We start from the raw sequence: 22,317 nt of genomic DNA on the forward strand, positions 1-22,317 counted from the left end.
GATTCTATGATTCTAAATAACGAAAATGAAATTCTACTTTCATAAAACTCTTAAAACATTAACAAATGTTACATCCATTCTTAAAATGATTTTTTAGCTTAACATAAAGCTTTTAGCAAGAGTCAGTTAACATTAATTTAGTAAAATAATCAGCTGTTTTAAAAATAGTAATTAAGAAATCAAACAGATTAAAAACATATAATTTAACGATGTATATGCTTCCTCTTCATTGATAATAAAATCTCACGTTCGATACAATAAATAACAAATATGTCAAAATGTTATAAAAGCTACCTTATAATAATTTAATGTCCTCAACACAGAAAATCAAACCACTTAATTGTATTTTTAATTTATGTACTCTAATGGTTCAAATTAAGTTTATCACTTTAAATTTTATTCAATAATTGATGCAAGTGTAATAGAGGTTTGGCATATTATTAATTTGTGTATAGACAGACTTACAAAGGATGATTTATAGAATAGTTAAATAAAAATAAAAAATGAATTGTTACATTTTAGTTCTTAAATGTTTTTGTTGGCTTGTGTAAACTAATAGTATGTTCGTATTTGTGTTACAATTTTTTAAACTATTAATGTAATTTTCAGATGGTTGACTTGATTTGAATAATTGAGAAAGTGCAAAACTGCTGTAAACAAATTTCGAATTTCAAACCACGGTAAATTAAAACAATTAGAACCAAAAGAATTAAAAAAAAAAAAAAGAAGAAGAAAAAACCAAAATGTGATCATAAAAATGCAATTAAGTCAACTTTAAGATATAGCAAGGGACTGTTAGAGATATAAAGGAGAAAAACCTTACACCAATCAAATGTTCTTACTACGAAATTGCAAAAAGAGAAAAAAGAAAGAAAGAAAAATCAAACGAATTTAAAAAAGGACATGACGGCTACCGAACAAAGTAGGTCCGTGTAAAAATTCTTAGCCACCTTGTGTAAGTAATGTTAAAGCTTGAGGTTGCAACAAAGAATAATCTTCGTTCTTGATCTTATCAGAAACGTTTACCTTTTTAAAAAAACACATTCACTTTTATGTATCAATTTATTAATAAAAGATTCAAATATAGATAATTATTTCTCCAAATTATTCTCTACCATACATCCTAGAATGCTAGATATAGATGTGGCTTTTGCTATACCTTCTTTACTGGTGGAGCAGACTCTGGAACTCCAACCTTAGGGCACCACCACAAGAATTCCCCAGACTCACAGGACAGATGAATAGAAAAAATATCTTGTGTTGGGAGACGACAACACTCTAACCTCTCACTTCATTAAATCTCAAATGTCGCTCCCAGAATCAAACCCATCGAATCTTCCATGATTCTGTACACAATTTCTTTTGGCAGGGCTTGTAAAAGTATCACTGAGGACCATTGAAATCAGTAACTATATTTAAAAGAAAAAAATTCAACATCAAGCCTTCAGGAACAGTGCATCCTTTGGCATTCCGTATATAACAACGTAGTTTCTATTCCTTCCGTTTAACATACAATAACCCGTTTCCAATCGGACGGAGCAATAGCAACTTTTTTTGGGGTCAGTAATCCTAACCAACGAATTCTATACCATTTAACATTTTGTTTTGGGAGTGTGGGTAGGGTTGTATTGCACGTTTAGTCAAGGGTGGAATTTGAAAAAACTTTAGTCTTGTGGTAGCAATGGATAAAAATGGGTGATCCTTGAATTTTACGAAATTGCTAAGAAAAAGGTAAACAGAGACGTCAATACAATACTATTCACCCTCCGCTCAATTTACGGAAGACTATAATATGATGCGGATTACAGCGAGACCCACTGCAGATATGGAAACAAGAGTACCTATGCAGTATTTGATCACATCATACTTTGCAGCTTCTACGTGGGCTCTTAATTCATGAATTTCCTGAAAGAAATATCCCACTTCAGATTTCAATCGAAACCGAACATTCTCCGATAAACACTAAAATGATCATAAGCTCACCCGATCGAGTTTGTTTGTCAAACTGGAGGTTTCAGCGTTCTGATTAGCAAGCTCATCACGTATGCGTCTGTGTTTTTGAAAGATATATAAATAAATCAGAGAGTAACATTAGGTTAAGCCAACTACAGATTACCACGTCAAGAGTACCAAAAAATTAGAATTGTGATTAGTGAAGTTTATTTTTTAAGAAAATTATAATTTTGAATAGCTTTAAGAGACAGCTTCTAGGGGGGAAAATAGTATTCCCCGAAACGAATCTGTTTAAAAACATCTCATAAGCTTTCATAGTTTCACTTACCCTCTTTCAAGATTCAGGTCTAGACGTTGTCCAGCAGTGACTTTGTCAATCTCGTATCTGTAACAGATAATAAAAGACATTGAACTATTACTTGTGAAAGTGGAAATTAAATTTATTCAGTTGGAAGAATATTTTTGTTAAATACTCCATGGTGCGGACCTCATTTCACTTCTCATCTTCTCAATGTCACCACGAAGCTTCTCGGTCTCACGTTGCAACAGAGAAAAATGATGCTCCTGCATCACCAATCACTGAAAATGAGTTTTAACAATTACACTTTTCGCCCAAATAGCATGATGAGATTACACTATACCAAAACATTTCTTTTTTTCCCAGTAGAATTAGATATGGTCAGAATAGAATATGACCACCACATTATACAAATAACTTTAAATTTCCGATGACAAATCCAACTCCTGACACTGCACCTGAATTGACGAAGGCCTAATATTCATGAAACACAAACTGGGGCTTTTAACTTTAATTAGCAGAATCAGTAGAAAATTTGAAACCACTGTTGTATATGGCATACTTCTGCACCAGTGACCTCAGGATAACGCCAAACCTACTCCTCTTCTTCCCTTTTCCTAGTATAAAACGACTTCCCACGGACAATGCTCTTGAGGACTTTGTTGGATTAGCAACAATCACAAGAATGAAAGAAAGCAACTATATTACAACAGAAGGTTCCATGCCCAGTATGAACACAACATATATTGCTTTCTCAGAGTTTCAAAAGTTCTCTATATATAGAACTAAGGAAAAAGAACGGAAAATCACCAAGACAATTAATACAAAACATCATCTAATATGGGTAGTAGGGATAGATGGTTTATCTAAACTTAACACTACTATACGCTCTATAGTAGATGGTCTTTTTGCTTTTCATCAAATGATTATGACCTAGACTCAATATAGCACAATTATCCACTTTACCTTGACTACAAAACATGGAAAAGCTCTCGCATCATCTTCCTTTATCCTCAAACAAAAAATTAATCCGCTCCAAGTAACATTTGAATCTTGTTTCTGGCAAAGACTTTGTAAACACATATGTAGGATTCTCCTCCAAAGCTACCTTCAGTATCTCGATCTCCCTGAACTGACAAATGTATCTAGAGAAGTGCAGTCTAACCTTGATGTGTTTGATTCTATCATGTTAGATTTGAGGATTAGCTACATGTATGACATTTTGATTATTGCAGTGAATAGTAACACAGTCCTACATAATACGAAGCTCTCTTATCATCCCCTTCAACTGCAGAGCCTCCTTCACCCCCTCTGTGAGATATACTAAACCTAAGTAATAGATAAAGTCACCACTAACTGCAAACTAACCCCAACAGTCCAATCCCTTTGTATATCCATCCCAAGTATTTGCCTCAAGGGACCAAGATCTTTCATCTCAAACTCTTAGTTTAATCTTTCTTTGAGCTCTTCTATTTCATCTTTATATTGGTTGATTATAGGTATATCATCTACATACAAGAGAAAGAACAAAACACTCCTTTTTTTTTTCTCTTTTCAAGATGTAGACACAAGTATAAAAATTGCTCCTCTAAAACCCCATCTACCTCAGTAAATCATCAAACCTCTTGTATCACTTTCTTAGACTTTGTTTCAAGCCATACATGATTTCCACAAGAGGCACACCTTTCCTTGATCTCCAACAAACTCCTCAAGCTGCTAGATGTAGACGGTCTCCTCCAAGTTTTCTTTCAGAAAAATTGTTTTATCATCCAATTGTTCCAACACCAGATTTTACTAGTTAACAATTGACATCAAAATCCTTATGACAGTGTTGTACAATAGGTGACAGTGCTTGCAGTTTCAAGCGCCCTTTACCAAATAGTCTATTTAGTTAAAATCTCTAATGCACCAATATTTTAATTTATGTCACGTATCCAATACATATCGAAGAATACTATGGGATACTTCACCGATGCATATCAATGAAGTATATCGAAATTTATGAAGCTCAAACAATTCTACAGTAACAAAGATTTATAATTTTTTATTTTGGAAATGTCGAAATGTGATTTAAATTGGATCCACCCACTTGCAATTATCATGTTTAAATATCTTTTTTATAGACTTTTAAATATGTATTTGTCACATATCTTTTCCACTTAATTTTAAAAATAAGCATATCATCATATTGGATAGCGTGTATTGTAGGTTAAAATATTTAACAAAGGTAAAAAGAGAGGTCCATGCAAACATAATGCAGTAAATGCCTAAGAGGATTTCTAAGTTAGCATACCATAATACACCATGGGTTAGCATTATGGCTTGCGTTTTATTTTCCAAAATCTATACATTGACAAAATAAATAGACCAACACACAAGGGTGTTTTATTTATCTCCCACAGGTTGGGATTTCAGACTTTTGGTTGCCTGCCCAATATGTCAAACCTCAGCATCCCATCCTCGACCCGACACCTTCTCTTTGTTATACGATAGAAAGGGAACTCCAAATCCTATTTCAAAATATAAAATATATTGAATGTTCAGAAAACATAAATTGAAATTATTAGTCTCTTGACAGAGGCCACCTTAATTGTGCCACCTCAAAGCACTTAACCACTGTTAATTTAGACATTATTGTGCTTGCTTTTGGATTTTAGTTATTGCAGACTGAGATTTTGAGTTTGGCAAATATTAACAGGTGAACTCAGGGGATAGAGCACTTATTGAAGATTTAAAAACAAAAAGGTATTAATAAGATATTATACTTTTCAACTCTGTCTATGGTCCCATACCTGGTCCTAAGCCTGAATAAAGGTGGAGGGTCGTGTTAAGCCTTTGGCAGCCAATGCAAAAGTTGTCTATATGATACAGGGATCACTCACAGCATATTTCTACTCTTACAACGAGTCAAATGACATCCTGTGATCTATGTAGTCAACTGCACCTGGTGAGATAAGACTTTGTTGTGGCTGTTGTAGTCAAAATATCATACTTTTCATCAAATATATTTTATTTGTTATTCCTTAACAAGGGACAGGGGTATTTATTAGCTGAACCCTTCGTGTTATAGTGGTTCCAAATTCCAAGAAAATGCAATTCTGCGCGACATAGATTCTTACAATCTCCACAGATTGCTAGTCGTGGGAATTCAGTATACAATGCTGACATCTATTCCCACTGCCAAACTTTTGCCATGGGAATAACCAACCAGAGGCCATGGCAATAGTGGATATACACGAATTTCTTCAATCTATAATAGCTATAGCTAACCAGAGGACATGATGAAAGTGAAATCTGCTTCTGAATATGCACTAATACCTAAAACGATTTTAAATTTACAATGTCACCGAATCATAAACTTTCATATATAGAAAGCCTTACAATAACTACCAGATAATTCATACCAAAATGACTACTAATTGGTTCGTAGGGAAATTTATCGACACAGTCGATGAAGAAATACCTGAGAACTTTGCACTTCAGATTTGAACTTGGACAGACTCGATTCTTGAAGTACCTCTGACTGCGAAACTCCAAAGGAAAACGCATGTAAATCAATTATAGCTCCAAACTCAGAACGCTTAATTCATACCTCGCGAAGATAAAAAGAAACAGGAAAACCCCCTCACCTTTTGCATTTCGATCTTTGAAACAAACGAATTAACTACATTTTCCAAACTATCATTAAGAACTTGGGTGATTGCAGAAGTTATCGCTTCGGCTTGTTTGGACGGAACTCCTTTAGCCTCTAAACCCCTTACCTAGGGCAATACAATTTATCTCACAAGTCAATCCGCGAAAGCAAGTTTTGAATCAAACAAAAAGTAATTGAAATCTACCAGCGCAAGTGTGTCGACGAGGAACGCGCGCTTTAGGTTGGAGTTCATGGCCTGCGAAAGGTGCCTGCTACTCTGCAACGTCATAGAAGGGACAACATAATCGAGGTCGCGATACTTGGCCAGGCAGAGACGATGGTTGGAGCACAAATGAAAAGCGCGTTTGCACAACGCCATTCGACGCAAGTCCAGAAACGTGACGCAAAGTTGGAATGTAGAGATTTGGGCAGAAAGAGAGAAAAACGAAGAAGCTGCAGTCTGCAGAGGCGGGCACGAATTAAACGCCTCTTTGTCCAATATTGCTTGTCAGAAACGCCAGTGGCAACCTTTACATTATGATAATAAAAAACTAAAAAAGAATTTTACTGATTATTATTAAAATAAAATATACTATTACATTTATAAAACATATATTCTATAAAAACAGTTAGAAATTATAAATTAAAATGAAAAATTAATAAAATAATCTATAGTAAAAGTTAAAATCAACCATAAAATATGTATACTAGAAAGAAAATTACTAAATATATAAAAAAAAATAATCGTCTTCATTAGTTGCTAGAAATTATTAATTATTTTATTGTTATTTTTATTAATATTAAAATAAAATCTTAATAATATTTAGTTCGTCTTCGTTAATTATCACGTGTCATTATTGTTTATATTAAAATACAATGTTAATAATATTTTAGCTCGTCTTCATTAATTATCACGTATTATTATTGTTTATATTAAAATAAAATCTTAATAATGCTTTCAGTCCTAAAATTTGGGATAAGGTTTTTAATAATCAATGAAAATAAAAATATATGTTTTAAATTTTGAGTGACTGCAACGTCATTTTAAAAATTGAAAAAATCAATAATTACTTAATGGGATATGTTTAAGTTTATACTAATTAATTTACTATTTGATCTGTTTCTCAATATTTTCGATAAATTATAGCTTTGATATATAATGTTTCTATGTGGCTTTTTGGACATTCATACTTTATAGATATTTCGGTTTCTATTTTTCAACTTTTCCAACTCAAAAGGTTTATGATCTCGAAACTATTGGAAGTATATCTATATAAGACGCATACGATATACGTAAGTCAATATTTATCTTAATACAGGTTATTTTAAATATTCTAATTATTGAACCCGTCTTACACGAACAATTTATTTATAATACTCATAATAATGTAACTTTTATTATCATGAAACTATTTACAGGCTAAACATGTGCTGATGTAGCTTATTTAATTTATTTATGATTTATCATTGCTAAGACACGTTTAGGTTGATTGATTGATTGTATTAGACTATTGAGCTTGTTCGGTTGATGAGACATCTTAACAGGATGAACAATGAAGTTATCCTATTTACTTTGGACTAAAATTTATCGTATTTGATTAAGAGGTTTATATTATATATATAATTTTATAAATTTAAAATAAAAAAACACACTAATTATACGATGATTTAAAATTTAACCACATACTAATCATACGTTGATTTAAAATTTAAAATATGTATGAATAAGTATGTAACACTCCAAATTTTTAATAAAATTAACACTGTTATAAGAATCTTGAAATAGAACAGTCCAACAAAATTGTATACCTCAAACAGTTATAGTTATCTAAATGTAAGTATAACAATAAAATAAAATAAATATAAAAAAAAAAAAAGTTCGATAAATTATTTTTGGATTTAAGAAACAAAGTTCAATAAATTATTTTTAGATTTAAGAAACAAAGTACAATTATACTAAGAATTTCTTCTTGAAATCCTCTTAATATCATATATCATTTCATATTCATAACTCATTTTATATTAACTTAAAATCAAACTCACATGTATAGTTCATTAAATCTATACTAAATCTCCAATATAAAAAAGATAAAGTTCATACAACACACCTTGAATAAACATACATCAAATAATGTAGAAAAACATTTTGATAAAACATAATTCGTTTAGTGAGCAATATCGCTTGTCTAACAAAATACTAGGAAAAATCACATCCAAATTTACAGAGAAAAGTGACTCTCAATGTCCTAGTCCACTACTCAGCGTCCATAAGTTATAGAGCTTACTGACTTCTTGACACTCAACACCCTAAGGTGGCGCTCAACTCTATACCAGAAGATACAAAATTGTGACACTTGATCTAGATGCACTCGATACCTTTTCAAATGACCAAACTGGTATTATTGACACGATAATTGATTTGAAAATATGTTTTTTACTCAAAGGGAATACCATTTTTCTCACTTGTTATAGAATTTAGCCCATCTAAATACAACCAAACAAATTTCATATGTTCAAACCAGGTTTTTGTGAACAGAATAGCTAAACAAGTCTTAAATGACTCGAAAACATACTTCAAACCCCAAGTTCATTCCCAAACACATTCTTTTGCAATTTCACATGTTAAAATCCCTAAATCAGACAAAAAGCAACAAAAGATTGTCCATTTTCGTTGTTTCAAAATTAATAGCACTTTCTAACCAATTATAACCTTAAACACAACAACTTAAGCGATCAAAAGAGATAACATTCGACAAATCTTCATAGTAATACTTTTATAGTTTTAGATCATATGCATTTATATATATTTCAATCATACTACCATGTCATAAGGTTTGTCAACAACTTATATATTCAATGACTCAGTTAATTTTTCTAATAAAAGCACATTAATTAATATTTAATGGATTTTCTCAAAGCCTCATAAAGAAACATATATCTTCCATGCCTCATAGAAACTCAAACACCTTCAAGAGATAAAATGAAAAAAAAAAAAATTTCTCTTAATCAAGAGAATTCTATCTACAACCACATATTACTAAATCATAATCAAATATGAGGTTCAAAACATTAATAAACATAAAATATACTAAAAAACTACAAAGATATATGCAACATAAGATTTATTACATAGAAAAAATTTACATTATCAAGGAAAAAGAAAATCAAAACGATATACTATTTTGAAAAATATGATAAGATTGAAAAAAAAATATTGCTACTATTATCACATAGACACATTTCAATATTCAAAAGAGAAAACTTAAGTATTAAAATTTGAAAAGAGAACAAAAAAGATATTGAAAGAAAAAATTACATATATATAATATGTATTTTAAGTAATGAAATATTTTAACTGACTTTTTATTTATCCTTTTTATATTTAATATTAAAATAATATAATTTCATTATTTAAAACACTTTATCAATTTTATAACTATTTTTCAGTTTTTACAAAATCTAAATAAAAATGTTTCTAAATTATATACTAATTTAAATATCATGCGAAATCAAGTTTAGAAAATAAGAAGAATACCATATCCTATAAAAAAAACTATAATGGAGAGGTTTTTATTATACAAAATATTTATATATTTTCCTTTTAAAAATATCACAATATAGACTTTTAAATTATTTTACGTTACCTTTTATTTATTTATTTTTATTATTATTATATATATACACACACGTAAAAGACTTTATTTTTGTGTTTATATTTGTTTTTTAACTTTACTTTCTATATATAATTATATATAGAAGACTGTTATTTTAATTTTATATTTGTTTATATTTTAAATAAAAACAATTATTTTATTAATTTTATTATTTAAGTGACTTTTTTAAATTAATATATTTTCGATTTAACCCCTTTTTATATTTATCTATTTTTTAAATTATAAAATTAGCTACAAAATAAGAAAAAAATATAATAAATTATAAAAACTATTTTTATTTAATATTACAATTATAATAATAACAATAATAATTTATTATCACTTTTATTAAAAATAAAAATCCCATACTCATGTGTTTTCCTAATATATATATATATATATATATTAAAACTTATAAACTCAAACTTTTATAGATACATGTCAGTTCTAAAAATCTAAAACAGTAATTTTTATGATTAAACAAAAATTAACTAAGAGAAGGGAGACCATGCATTGTGACTAACGTGATACTATTTATATGCCTCCTTCCCGACTCTAACAGAGAACAAAAGAAACCCTTGCGGCTGCTCTGTTGGAAATAGAGCGCTAGATAAATCAACTTCTGATTAAGTAGAGTTGCAAATAACCTATCCACGGATTTCATCCAGGGTTTTGACCGTAGCTCTCTCAGGTTCTTCCCTTAATCCCTCTTTACTTTTGCTTTATTATTAATATTTATTCAATTGGACGTGACTCTAGGTTAGGGTTAGGGTTAAATTTAAATCCGCTTCTGATTCATCTTACGTCTTTGTCGATTCGTCTAAGATTTACTCCCTTTTACCCCATTTCCCGGCATCGATGCTTGAAAGTTCGTTTTTTGTTATTACCTGTGGCGTGACCGTAATCTGAATTTCTCAGGCTTTGGATATCGAATCTGTAAATTTAGGTTTGAACGCAAATCATTTACGATGTTTGCTGTGTTTTTTCCTGGTAATGGTTGACGATCTACGTGTAAGATTGAATTGTTTTCCCAGTGTCGGAAAACAACTTTGCTCGGATGTATGCACGTGACGTTTTGTGAGAAATTAATTTCAAGCTGTGGTGGATTGTGGGAACTGGTAAGTGGAATTCCAGGGATGAAATGTTTGACTTCTGGAGCTGATTAATTTTGGAATAGTATTTTATTTGGAATAACTAATCGAGGACATTTAATTTGTATATGTCCTACGCAAATCTGTCGTGTGGTAATTTGTGACTTTTGTGTGTATTTTTATGGTTCTGTACATTTCTCTGCATATTTGTGTCCCATTCTATTATTACCACCCACAAACAATATCATGACATTATGATAATTTTTCTAGACATTTAGATGGAATATGGAACCTGGTTTGAAATTTAAAGTCTCTTCATGAAATTTAATTTTTATTTCCTGCACTTTCCTTTCATATAACAGAGAATTTAATGAGTAAATAGATCCACACAATACTGTGGTCCAACTGCTTCCATCACTTTGCCAAATTTGAACATGCCCAGATATATAATATCAGTCGCCTTTGTACAATACTATGGATTTTGTGGTTTTAATTCACGAATATAATGAGTCCTATACGCTATGATAAGTCCATTGACAAGGATCAAAATATTTCTGAAAAACTGTTTAGTGGATTCCCATCTCAATTTTATGTCTAGTACATAGACTAAAAAGGGAAAAAATCCCACAGCTGCAATGGTTTCTCCAGCAGTGTAACTGAATCTGTCCTATAGCCACACAATGAGTTTTTATTATTGCCTTTTTAAGTCCATGTTAGACTCAGAACCATTCACATACATATACTTAAAGCTTAAGTTATTGTTATAGTTGTTGATTCATGATGTAGTATCAGAGATTCTATGACCATTTTGTCAGCTCAGTGGTCCTTAGCAGCTCCTTTCTTTTCTTCTAAATAAAATTCAAATGTTTGCACAAGGTGGGACAAGTTCTGGAGCATTGTCCATGTTCAAGATGGAAAATCTCTTGCGGTAACGGGCATTCTAGACATATAAAAACAATTCACATGCTTTTGTTCGACACCTTAAGTCTTTTGGAATGCTGGTTCATGGCAACCTGGACCTTCTAGGGAAAGATTTGTGCAATTTTCGCTTTAAATATGGTGGTGATGCAAATAATAGGTAGATGTAATGTTGGATGGGGTTCACCTGGTCCCATATAACTCCTAATCAACATGGGGACGGTTGTTCTTATTAGTAGGGAAGTCTGCTGAAGAACTTATTTTCATTTAAAGGCACCCGTATTTTTCCGTTAGCAAGATGTAGCTGTCTATAACCATGTTTGTCTCCTTTCTTTTCTCAGTGGTCATTTTCTTTATTTTATTCCTCCATTGACTCTACAGGATAATAGTTTTTCACCATTCACCAAACTAAAACCATGCCTCCAGATGCCTTTCTTTGTGGTTCATTATTTTACCTTATCCCTCTTCTCTATTGGGTCAGCTTCGCCGAAAGATGAAGTGATGTGCTTTCTGCTGTTTTTTTCAAAGGTAGAGTGATCTTATGTTGGGAATATATTATTTGTGGGAAGCACGTGAATATTATGAAGAATGGTGCCCAGGGGCTCGCTATCAATTTTTTGGTGCTGAGTGCAGTGGTATTTGATTGATGTGAATGTGAGATGGATTGCATTTTGAAAATTTCATGTTCTATACTGTTGGAATTTGCGGTTTTTATATTTTGAAGGGGAGGTAGGGGGTTTGCCTTGGCTAGTTGGCTTAAGGATGATATTGGATGTTGGTTGTGATGTGGACAGGAAGGAGGCGGTGGCTGGTGGTGTTGGTTGTGGTGGAGGTGGTTTTGCTGATCAGTTGTGGTTGAGGGTAGGAAAGAAAAAAGGTGAAAATGAGTTCAGACAGCCGCAGCAGGAGCCGGAGCAGAAGCAGGAGCCCAATGGACCGTAAGATCCGATCTGATCGATTTTCCTACCGTGATGCACCTTACAGGAGAGATTCACGTCGGGGTTTCAGGTTTTCTTTTGGAATTTAACTATTTATTTGCTGTATTTCTTTTCTACTTAAATGCATTGGTAGGGGCAGGTGAAGAAGATTGGAGTATGCTTTTGGTAGAAGAGGCTTTGAATCTTTATTATGCTATTTGTAAAACCCTAATTATATCCCATTTATTTTCTGTTCTTGTGGTGTGCATTCTTCGTTCTGGCTGCTGCTTTGATTAGTTTGGAACTTAAGTGATAGGCTTTTGAATGTCAAGCAGAAGGGTGTGTATTTACACAGCCTTTTAGGATTTGAAACACGAGCATGCATTTCTTACTGTTGAAGAAGATTGGAGTATGCTTTTGGTAGAAGAGGCTCTGAATCTTTATTATTCTGTTTGTAAAACCTTAATTATGCCCCATTTATTTTCTTTTCTTGTGGTATGCATTCTCGTTCTGTCTGCTTCGATTAGTTTGGAACTGAAGTGACAGGCTTTTGACTGTCAAGAAGAAGGGGTTATTTACACACCCTTTTAGGATTTCAAACACCAGCATGCATTTCTTACAGTGGCAACACTAATTTGAGTTTTTTTTGTCAGCCGAGACAATCTGTGCAAGAACTGCAAGAGGCCTGGTCATTATGCAAGGGAATGCCCTAATGTTGCAATCTGCCACAACTGTGGCCTCCCTGGGTATGAAATCCATTCAGTATTTTTTAAAGTTCGAGTATTCAGATTTCAATTAACATGATTATGCTTTAGTCACACTTCTTCTGCTGATAATTCTGCAGTGAAATTCGTTTACCTGGCAGTAATAGTTTTATTCTTGCTCAATTTGACTGTGGTTAACTTTCAGCAACATGCCTATTATCATTCACCTTCTGTTTATTTTTATTTATATGTTAGGACAATGTGGTTTCACTTCTGTTCCTAAAGTTCAATTTCTCCTTTTTTCTGCATTTATCTTCTTTTCAAGGATGACACTGAACTTCATTTCAAGAATTTTCTTTTTCTGTATATTGTCGAAGCATTGCAACTTTTAGTGTCTATTATGTTGTCTGAATTTTTTTTAAAAGTTATTTCCCTTAATTCACCTGTTAGGTTCCATCTCACAACGGCATCTTTAAATTCCAAGTGTTTATCTGTAAACTATTGTATTGTATTAGTTCTATCCAAATTTATATTGCAACTATGTGACATGTTCTTCATGTTTTCTGTGGGTGAAAATAATTTTGCTTCCGGCATCTGATGGTAGTATGTGCGTGAGCGCCTTAGTGTTGCCATGATGACTTTTTGTTGGTCATTGTAATGGTACCTCTGCCACTTCTTGTAGCCAGACTCTCTTTTCCTTTACCTGCTCTTTGATTCGTTTTTGAAACTTTTGTTGTTTGACTTTACAACTTTCAAATCCGAATTTTAAAAAAAGGGTTATCTTTTTTCTTATCTATTTCTATCGGATTTTGCGAACTCAAATTCTCAATTATACCATATCTGGTGACTGGGGCTTACTTTTCTGGATTTAAATGTTTGATCAGGCACATTGCTTCTGAATGTACCACAAAGTCACTCTGCTGGAACTGTAAAGAACCTGGCCACATGGCCAGTAATTGTCCAAATGAGGGAATTTGCCATACCTGTGGTAAAGCTGGACACCGTGCTAGGGAATGCACCGCTCCTCCAATGCCTCCTGGAGACTTAAGGTTGTGCAACAACTGTTATAAGCAGGGCCACATAGCAGCTGAATGTACGAATGAGAAGGCATGCAACAACTGTAGGAAGACAGGCCACTTGGCACGTGATTGTCCTAACGATCCTATTTGTAACTTGTGCAATGTTTCTGGGCATGTGGCTAGACAGTGTCCAAAAGCCAATGTTATTGGAGATCGCAGTAGTGGTGGAGGCGGTGGAGCTCGTGGTGGTGGTGGTGGTGGTTACCGGGATGTTATTTGCAGGAACTGTCAGCAATTAGGTCACATGAGCAGGGATTGCATGGGCCCCTTGATGATTTGCCACAATTGTGGAGGTCGTGGTCACCTGGCATATGAGTGCCCTTCAGGTCGGTTTATGGATCGCTACCCCAGGAGGTATTGATGGATGGAAATTTATGCGTTCCGTAATATGGATGTTTTTTCTATGATTTTCTTGCCAAAGACAGATTCATGAGTCCTGGTAGAGTATGTGTTTGGCTTTTAATTATTTTCAATTTGCTAGAGAGACATGACAATGATGCCAATTTATCGGCCATTTATAGTTTATGATATCGTGCTTGTGCTAGGAATAATAATTTGCTACTTCTGGAAGACCTGGTATTGTATGCTTTCAGAGTTACCTAATGACGTTTCTTTTTTTGTCTAGGGCATTACAGGTATTTAATGGGTGCTTATATTTATTTATTGTCAGTATATGTAAATTTTTTTAAAATTAGCCTAAGCAATGTGTGCCGATGAAATTATTTTTAAGACAAAAAAACAGCCTAAATAATGAAATAAATTTTTAATTTCCTTTAGCCATTTTGTCTTTGACATTATATTATATATTTCAAGACTGTACGAGGCCCTTATTAGTTAATTGGGTTGTAAGACGTGGTTTTAAACTCTGGACTTAGTGGTGATAACTATTCTTATTTTCAAATATATGAGTGATTTATCCATTAGATTTCACAACTATAAATTGTTCCATAAATCGCTAAAGCGCTTCTAACAATAAAATAAGCATTCGTCAGTTATCTCAAAAAGAATACCTGAAATCTCTTTTAGAAATGTGAGATTAAACAAAACGGCTTAACATGTACCCGTGCTACTTCAAGGACACAAATCAGTCCTATTTTTTATTTTTTTCAATAAATGTTGGTTACATGTGACAGCTTTTTTTACATTTTCTCGTTAGGTTTTATTTTTCAACCGATTGATGTTTATCGAAAAAAAAAAAACCGTGGTAAAAGAAGACTGATTTTATTTTATAATTTTTTTTAAAGATAAGAAAATCTTGATATTCTTCCTTTTTATATTCATTGACACAAACGATACGTGTCGTTATTTGAAAAAGTAGGGATATATTAGAGAAGCATGACGTGGGTCAATAGCGACGGCCGAAGACATCATAAAAGCGAGCCCATTCCCAAGTTCATCGCGTTGACCTTTCTATCCACAGAACATTACCAGTAATGGCGGAATCGGGCGACGTAGAGATAGCTGGGACACCCGTCCAAGAGTTGGTGTTGAATCCTCAAAATATGCCAAAAAATTACATTTACGAGGAAGGTGGTTCTGGATTTCGAGATGCTCTTTTGCCATCACAGGATGACGATATTCCTGTGATCGATCTCCATCGCCTCTCATCTCCATTCACAGCACAACAAGAACTTGCAAAACTTCACCACGCACTCCATTCATGGGGCTGCTTTCAGGTACCCCTTTCTACTAATCTAAACATCATCTCTTTTAATCGTCACAACACTCTAGAAAGAAACACAGTGTAACTAATTAAGATACCCATTTTTTTAATGGTTTATTGAATAAAATTTATTTCAAGCTACAAAGTTACAAGAAAAGTTCATTTTATGGTAAAAGTGTATCGGGGAGTAAGCTTAGAATTTAGTAATTTCAGGTTATGGGTAAATGTAGTCGAGTTGCTTTCTTCATGAGTTTGTAAAATCATACAATATCAAAGAAAATATTAGAGTTAGACACTGAAGTTAAGGATGACTTCATTTTCTGTTATTCTCAATTATTTTGTGGGATTCAGGCAATAAACCATGGAATGGAAAGCTCATTTCTGGACAAGGTGAGGGAAGTTTCAAAGCAGTTCTTTGAACTTCCAAAGGAAGAAAAGAAAAAATGTGCAAGGGAACCAAACGATATCGAAGGATATGGAAATGATATAATATATTCAAAGCAGCAAAGGCTTGATTGGACTGACAGAGTGTACCTTAAGGTCCTACCTGAAGATCAGAGGCAGTTCAAATTTTGGCCTCAAAGCCCTGATGATTTCAGGTATACATTCTTGTCACTTCTGCCTCTCAATAACAATAGCCAGTTATTTCCAGCAAAAACTTAAATGCATATAGACTTTTATGTTTATGAAAGATTTCTTCTTAAATATTTATATAAAAAATATATATATGTGAATTGGTTTTAACTTATGGTAAGCATCATTCTTTTCTTTTATTTTCATATAATTAATGAGTTTATCTGATTAAATTAGACTTGTACATGGCATTATCAGTTTTAGAAAAGTAATAAGAAAATTCATCCATTTCTCTTGTACTAGCGACGCAAACATTCTCTCCTATTAATCACACTAGGTATATCTCAATGCAGGAGTACTGTCCTACAATATACCGAAAGCCTAAGGCTGCTAAGTGAAGTAATCCTTAAGGCCATGGCTAAGTCATTGAATTTGGAAGAAAATTCCTTCCTAAATGAAACCGGAGAGAGATCTAATATGTTTCTGAGGTTTAACTATTACCCTCCATGTCCAATCCCTGATCATGTTCTAGGCGTCAAGCCACATGCAGATGGATCCACCATTACTTTTCTGTTGCAAGATAAAGAAGTAGAAGGCCTCCAAGTCCTCAAAGATGATCAGTGGTTTAAAGTTCCAATCATCCCTAATGCTCTCTTAATTAATGTTGGTGATCAAATAGAGGTAATAGCTTTTAAGTTTTTTATTCTAGTTAAACTTTTGTGATTATTCTAGTTAAAGACTTAAAATATATTTTACCTTTTTTTAATTGATGCACATATTATAACTGTTCCATCATTTTTCAATGAAATTTCATCATTTAATTCATGCAAAGAAAGTTTTGTGCATGCTAACATGACAGAAAGGAAGGATTGAGTGAGAATTGGTTTGAATGTGACTAACAACAGATAATGAGCAATGGGATTTTCCGGAGCCCTGTGCACAGGGTAGTGATAAATAAAGAGAAGGAAAGGCTAACAGCAGCAATGTTCTGCATCCCGGATCCAGAAAAAGTGATCAAACCGTTGGATAAGCTAGTGGACGAGACAAGGCCAATATTATACAGACCCGTCAAAAATTATGTTGAGATCTATTTCCAATATTACCAGCAAGGGAAGAGACCAATGGAAGCTTCAAAGATTTAGGTTTTGATTAAGTCTAATGTTTTTCCTGATTTGGTTAAATAAAACAGAACAAAGATGCAGCCAAATTTCAAGTTATGATCCCTGCTATAAACTGCATTCTAAATGCTTGATGAAAGGTATACAAGTTTTATTCTGAGCAGCCCTTTAAAAATAACTGCATTTACCTGCAACTTCACTCTCAGTTTATCTCTTCACTCTTTTGCATCATGTTCTTTCTACGAATTTTTTATGTTGGACCAGAGAATCTATATGCTGAAAGTCAATTGATATATTATTCTCAAAATATTGAGATTCATTTTTTCATACGAACAAACCGATGGTCGAGATCTAGACTATACGTTTGTCACCATAATAGTAGTAAAATGAAATGATGATAATAATAACAATTGTATCAATGACTATAATAATATCATTGTGGGTTGAAGTAATAATTTACATGTTGTGAATGTGTTGACGTGTATTCTATAATTTTATTATGTATAAATTTTATGTTTTATATTCTTATTACTTTTATGAATAATTAATTATAAAATTAAAAAATGAATATCATTTAATATATAATTTATAAAAATAATGTAAAAAAATTATGTTATTTAATTTTATTTTAAATTACATAGTATTCTGAAATAAAGAGAAGACATTCAATTATTTATTTTATTAAATTAATAATTAATTTAATTTTATTTATGGAAAAGTAAAAAAATCTAATTAAAAGATGACACTAGAAAAATTATGGGTGTATCCTTTTATGATATAAGATATTTTACTTTTGTTATTACCACTATTTTCTTTATCCACGACCTTATTTTTAGCTTATTTTTTAATGAGATAAATTTACAGATTGTCAAATTAAACTAATTTTTTTTATTTGATAAAATATATAATCCTACAATTCTTTTATTAAAAAAACATTATACATTTCATCGACTAAAATAAGTAAATGCATAATTGTTTATTTTTTCCTTTTCCTTTTTTTTTTTAAGTTATGTTATTTTAATATAATGAAAAATAATTCTACTCAAAACAATGTGTTTTCACTTGTTAATATACAAATTTTCCACTTGTTATAATATTTTTTTAATGCATATTCGTTTTAATATATGTTCACATATTTTACTTTTAACAATAATAATAATACATTTTTACAGTTTTCTTTATAAGTACGAATATTTGTTTATTTTTTTACAATAAAAATAAATAAAATAAAATTATAATTATAAAAATAAATATAAATAATTTTTAAAAATGATATTTTCAGATGATTTATATTTATTTAATTTAAAAAATGATTAAATTTAAAAAGTATTAAATATAAAACGATTAAATTTAAAAAACGATCAATTAAATAGTTAAATTTGAAACAAAAATATAAATACCAGAAAGAGAAATCTCTTATTTATATAATAGTATACGTAATCTTAACATAATAAACTAAAAAATTGTGTAAAGATTATAATATATGTTTAAAAAAAAAAGTAACACTTGAAAAGGAATTTTTTGAAATTACCATAACTAAAATTGAAAAATGTGAAAAAAAATGGAGAATCCTTTTTTAGTCGGAATCAATATTTCTCTTAACTCATAATTTAATTTAGAATTAAATATATTTTTAATTTCTTAATTTTGAGTAAAAATTAAAATTAATCATTCTTTTAAATTTTGAACTTATTTAATTCATTACTTTTAGAACTTTGTAAATTTAACTTTTTCTTAACTAAAATTTCTTAAATATATCTAATGTTTTTTTCAATTAATATTGAAGTGAAATTATATTAAATAATGTCATAAAATAAATTTGAAATATTAAATAAATTTAATAAAATTTAGTTAGAAAACTAAATTCAAACATTTTAATTGAAGAATTAAATTAGATCAAATTGTAAAGAATGACTATTTTTAATTTTCCAACAAAGTTTAAAGAAAAAAAAAAGTATCTTACCCTTTAATTTAACATATTAATTAGTATATATAATAACATAAACATATATACACTAATCAACGCCATATTTATACTAAACAATAATGTATGAAAATAAAACATTTCGTTTTTTATTTAATTGAGTATATAGAAGTCAAAAACCAAAAATTGGTGTTAAAAGAAGAATCATTACTTAATCTAAAAAGAAGAATTAATGAAAATAGAAAAACTCGACTGTTGTAAAAAACACATAAAAGCATGAAAACATGTTTCTATAGGCAAGTTCATCCCGTTGACCTTTTCATTCCTACAGCATTTTGTTATGGCAGAATCCGGTGTGGTAGAGATAATTGGCAAACCTGTCGAAGAACTGCTGCTGAATCCTCGAAATCTGCTAAAGAATTACATGTACGAGGAAGGTGGTGCTGGATTTCGCGATGCTCTTGTTCCATCACAAGATGATGAAAATGTTCCCGTGTTTGATCTTCTTCTTCTCTCATCTCCATCTACAGCGCAACGAGAACTTGCTAAACTCCGCCATGCGCTTCATTCATGGGGCTGTTTTCAGGTATCCCTTTTATCAGTAATGTCACAACACACTGAATTTAGATGAACTGCAATCTTTGATACAAATGTATTAGAGTGAAGGTTGAAATTAGTATGATGATAGTTTTCTAGTACAATAATTTTTTTTGGGTTTCTCAGGCAATAAACCATGGAATGGAAAACTCGTTTCTTGACAAAGTGAGAGAAGTTTCAAAACAATTCTTTCAACTTCCAAAGGAAGAAAAGGAAAAATGTGCAAGGGAACCAAAAGATGTTGAAGGGTATGGCAATGATGTAATATATTCAGCAAATCAAAGGCTTGATTGGACTGACAGAGTATACCTAAAGGTGCTGCCTGAAGACCAGAGGAAGTTCAAATTTTGGCCTCAAAACCCCCATGATTTCAGGTCTTCAACTTTTAGCCTAAGTAATTGTAAAGAGAGACAATACATAAATATTTACAATGATGAAATATTGATTTTAGCCTAAGTCGTCACAAATTTGTTTATGATATACTTTTAGTTATCTTATGTGTATATAAATTCTTGTTCGTTTCTTGTTTCTTGTTTTATTCAATGTGGGATTTTGTTTGTAAGTATTTGGTCATGAATTGCGTATTTAGATTGTATGAGTGGATGTGTGAATGCAGGAGTACTGTTTTACAGTATACTGAAAGCATAAAGCTGCTAAGTGAAGTAATTCTTAAAGCCATGGCAAAGTCACTGAACTTGGAAGAGGATTGCTTCCTGAATGAATGTGGAGAGAGAGGAGACACTTTTCTGAGATTGAACCACTACCCTCCATGTCCATTGCCTGATCATGTTCTCGGTTTGAAGACACATTCTGATGGTTCCACCATAACATTTCTGTTGCAAGACAATGAAGTAGAAGGTTTCCAACTCCTCAAAGATGATAAGTGGTTTAAAGTTCCTATCATCCCAGAAGCTATTGTCATTATTGTTGGTGATCAAATAGAGGTAATAAGTAAGTTTTGTGATTGGGAATTTTCTATCGAATGATTATCGACAGGTGAAACTATTGACAGTGTCAATTGTCAATGTGATGATCGACAATAGATACTGTCGACAGGTGTTGACAGTTGATAATGTTGATAGATATTGACAATTGATACGGTGTCGACAGTTAATACTAGTCAATATTCGTTAAATATAAGACATATTTACATTATATATATATAATATATATATAATAAGTGTTGTTATAGTTTAGATTTATGTAGAGTAAAGGCTTGTGATGATTGGATGAATGATGATAACAGATAATGAGCAATGGAAATTTCCAGAGTCCAATGCACAGGGCAGTGGTAAATGCAGAAAAGGAAAGGCTGACAGTGGCAATGTTCTTCGTTCCAGACTCAGAGAAAGAGATTAAAGTAGTGGATAAGCTCGTGAAGGATTCAAGGCCAGTGTTATACAAACCAGTGAAAAATTATGTTGAGTTATATCTCAAGTATTATCAGCAAGGCAAAAGGGCAATTGAAACTTTCAAAATTTGATTTTAGTATGGTTTTCTCATATAATAATATCAGTATTTATTAATTAATTACAAACATATTTTAAACATTAATAATATTGAAGTTTATTTATTTTTAGTTCTTTGTATTTTGGTTTTGTGAAATTTAACGATATTAGACGTTGAAGTTTTTAGTGATAAATGTTAATGTATATGTTACAGTAATATGAAAGTTTGTTCTTAAACTTCATTATCGATAGAACAGTCAAAGTAGATGCGTTGCATGTTTTACTAATAGGATCACAACGGCTCTTGCCATTCGATTCGAAAAAAGAAAAAATTACTCATTAAATACTCATTTAAAAAATATTTATAGATATTTTAAAATTCACAAATATATGTAAATATTGTAAATATTTAAAATAAAATTACAAAAATATAAAAAATATAATATAAATTAAATATAAATATAATTTAATTTTACTTAAATTTAATCTTATAAAATATAAATTTAATGTTAATTTTAATTAAATTTAATTTAATAAAATATAAATTAAATTTTTTTTGGTAGATATCATATATCGGCATATATAATATATTACTCACACTCGACTATTTATAAGCGAATAAATATTCATTGTCTGCAACTGCGGATAGTAAATATTTATTATTACTGATTATTCATCGCAAATTTTATATTGTAAGAGCAGATTTTTTTGTCATCCTTTATTGTAAAAAGTAATAAAACTATTATT

General features: G+C 31.3%; 4 protein-coding genes across 4 annotated transcripts; 3 read left to right on the forward strand and 1 right to left on the reverse strand.

The window, feature by feature from the left end:
• Positions 1–1,387: 1,387 nt before the first annotated feature.
• LOC106759873 (protein FMP32, mitochondrial) lies at positions 1,388–6,397 on the reverse strand. The gene is made up of 7 exons (XM_014643242.2): positions 6,091–6,397; positions 5,881–6,012; positions 5,715–5,774; positions 2,441–2,517; positions 2,282–2,338; positions 1,984–2,050; positions 1,388–1,905 (listed from the first exon to the last, which is right to left on the reverse strand). The coding sequence occupies exons 1-7, from the start codon at positions 6,262–6,264 to the stop codon at positions 1,786–1,788; spliced, it is 687 nt and encodes a 228-aa protein (XP_014498728.1). The 5' UTR covers positions 6,265–6,397; the 3' UTR covers positions 1,388–1,785.
• Positions 6,398–10,073: 3,676 nt separating this feature from the next.
• Positions 10,074–14,900, forward strand: LOC106762205 (zinc finger protein GIS2). The gene is made up of 4 exons (XM_014645976.2): positions 10,074–10,229; positions 12,342–12,555; positions 13,118–13,210; positions 14,053–14,900. The coding sequence occupies exons 2-4, from the start codon at positions 12,431–12,433 to the stop codon at positions 14,606–14,608; spliced, it is 774 nt and encodes a 257-aa protein (XP_014501462.1). The 5' UTR covers positions 10,074–10,229; positions 12,342–12,430; the 3' UTR covers positions 14,609–14,900.
• Positions 14,901–15,565: 665 nt separating this feature from the next.
• Positions 15,566–17,779, forward strand: LOC106761885 (protein SRG1). The gene is made up of 4 exons (XM_014645483.2): positions 15,566–15,923; positions 16,262–16,509; positions 16,837–17,164; positions 17,389–17,779. The coding sequence occupies exons 1-4, from the start codon at positions 15,681–15,683 to the stop codon at positions 17,623–17,625; spliced, it is 1,056 nt and encodes a 351-aa protein (XP_014500969.1). The 5' UTR covers positions 15,566–15,680; the 3' UTR covers positions 17,626–17,779.
• Positions 17,780–19,835: 2,056 nt separating this feature from the next.
• On the forward strand, positions 19,836–21,632 carry LOC106761884 (codeine O-demethylase). Its single transcript, XM_014645482.2, has 4 exons — positions 19,836–20,111; positions 20,249–20,496; positions 20,739–21,066; positions 21,369–21,632. Exons 1-4 carry the CDS (start codon positions 19,866–19,868, stop codon positions 21,603–21,605), a joined length of 1,059 nt encoding a protein of 352 aa, XP_014500968.1. The 5' UTR covers positions 19,836–19,865; the 3' UTR covers positions 21,606–21,632.
• Positions 21,633–22,317: the final 685 nt, after the last annotated feature.

Source organism: Vigna radiata, chromosome 5 (assembly GCF_000741045.1).
Source record: "Vigna radiata var. radiata cultivar VC1973A chromosome 5, Vradiata_ver6, whole genome shotgun sequence".
NCBI classification, from domain to species: domain Eukaryota; kingdom Viridiplantae; phylum Streptophyta; class Magnoliopsida; order Fabales; family Fabaceae; genus Vigna; species Vigna radiata.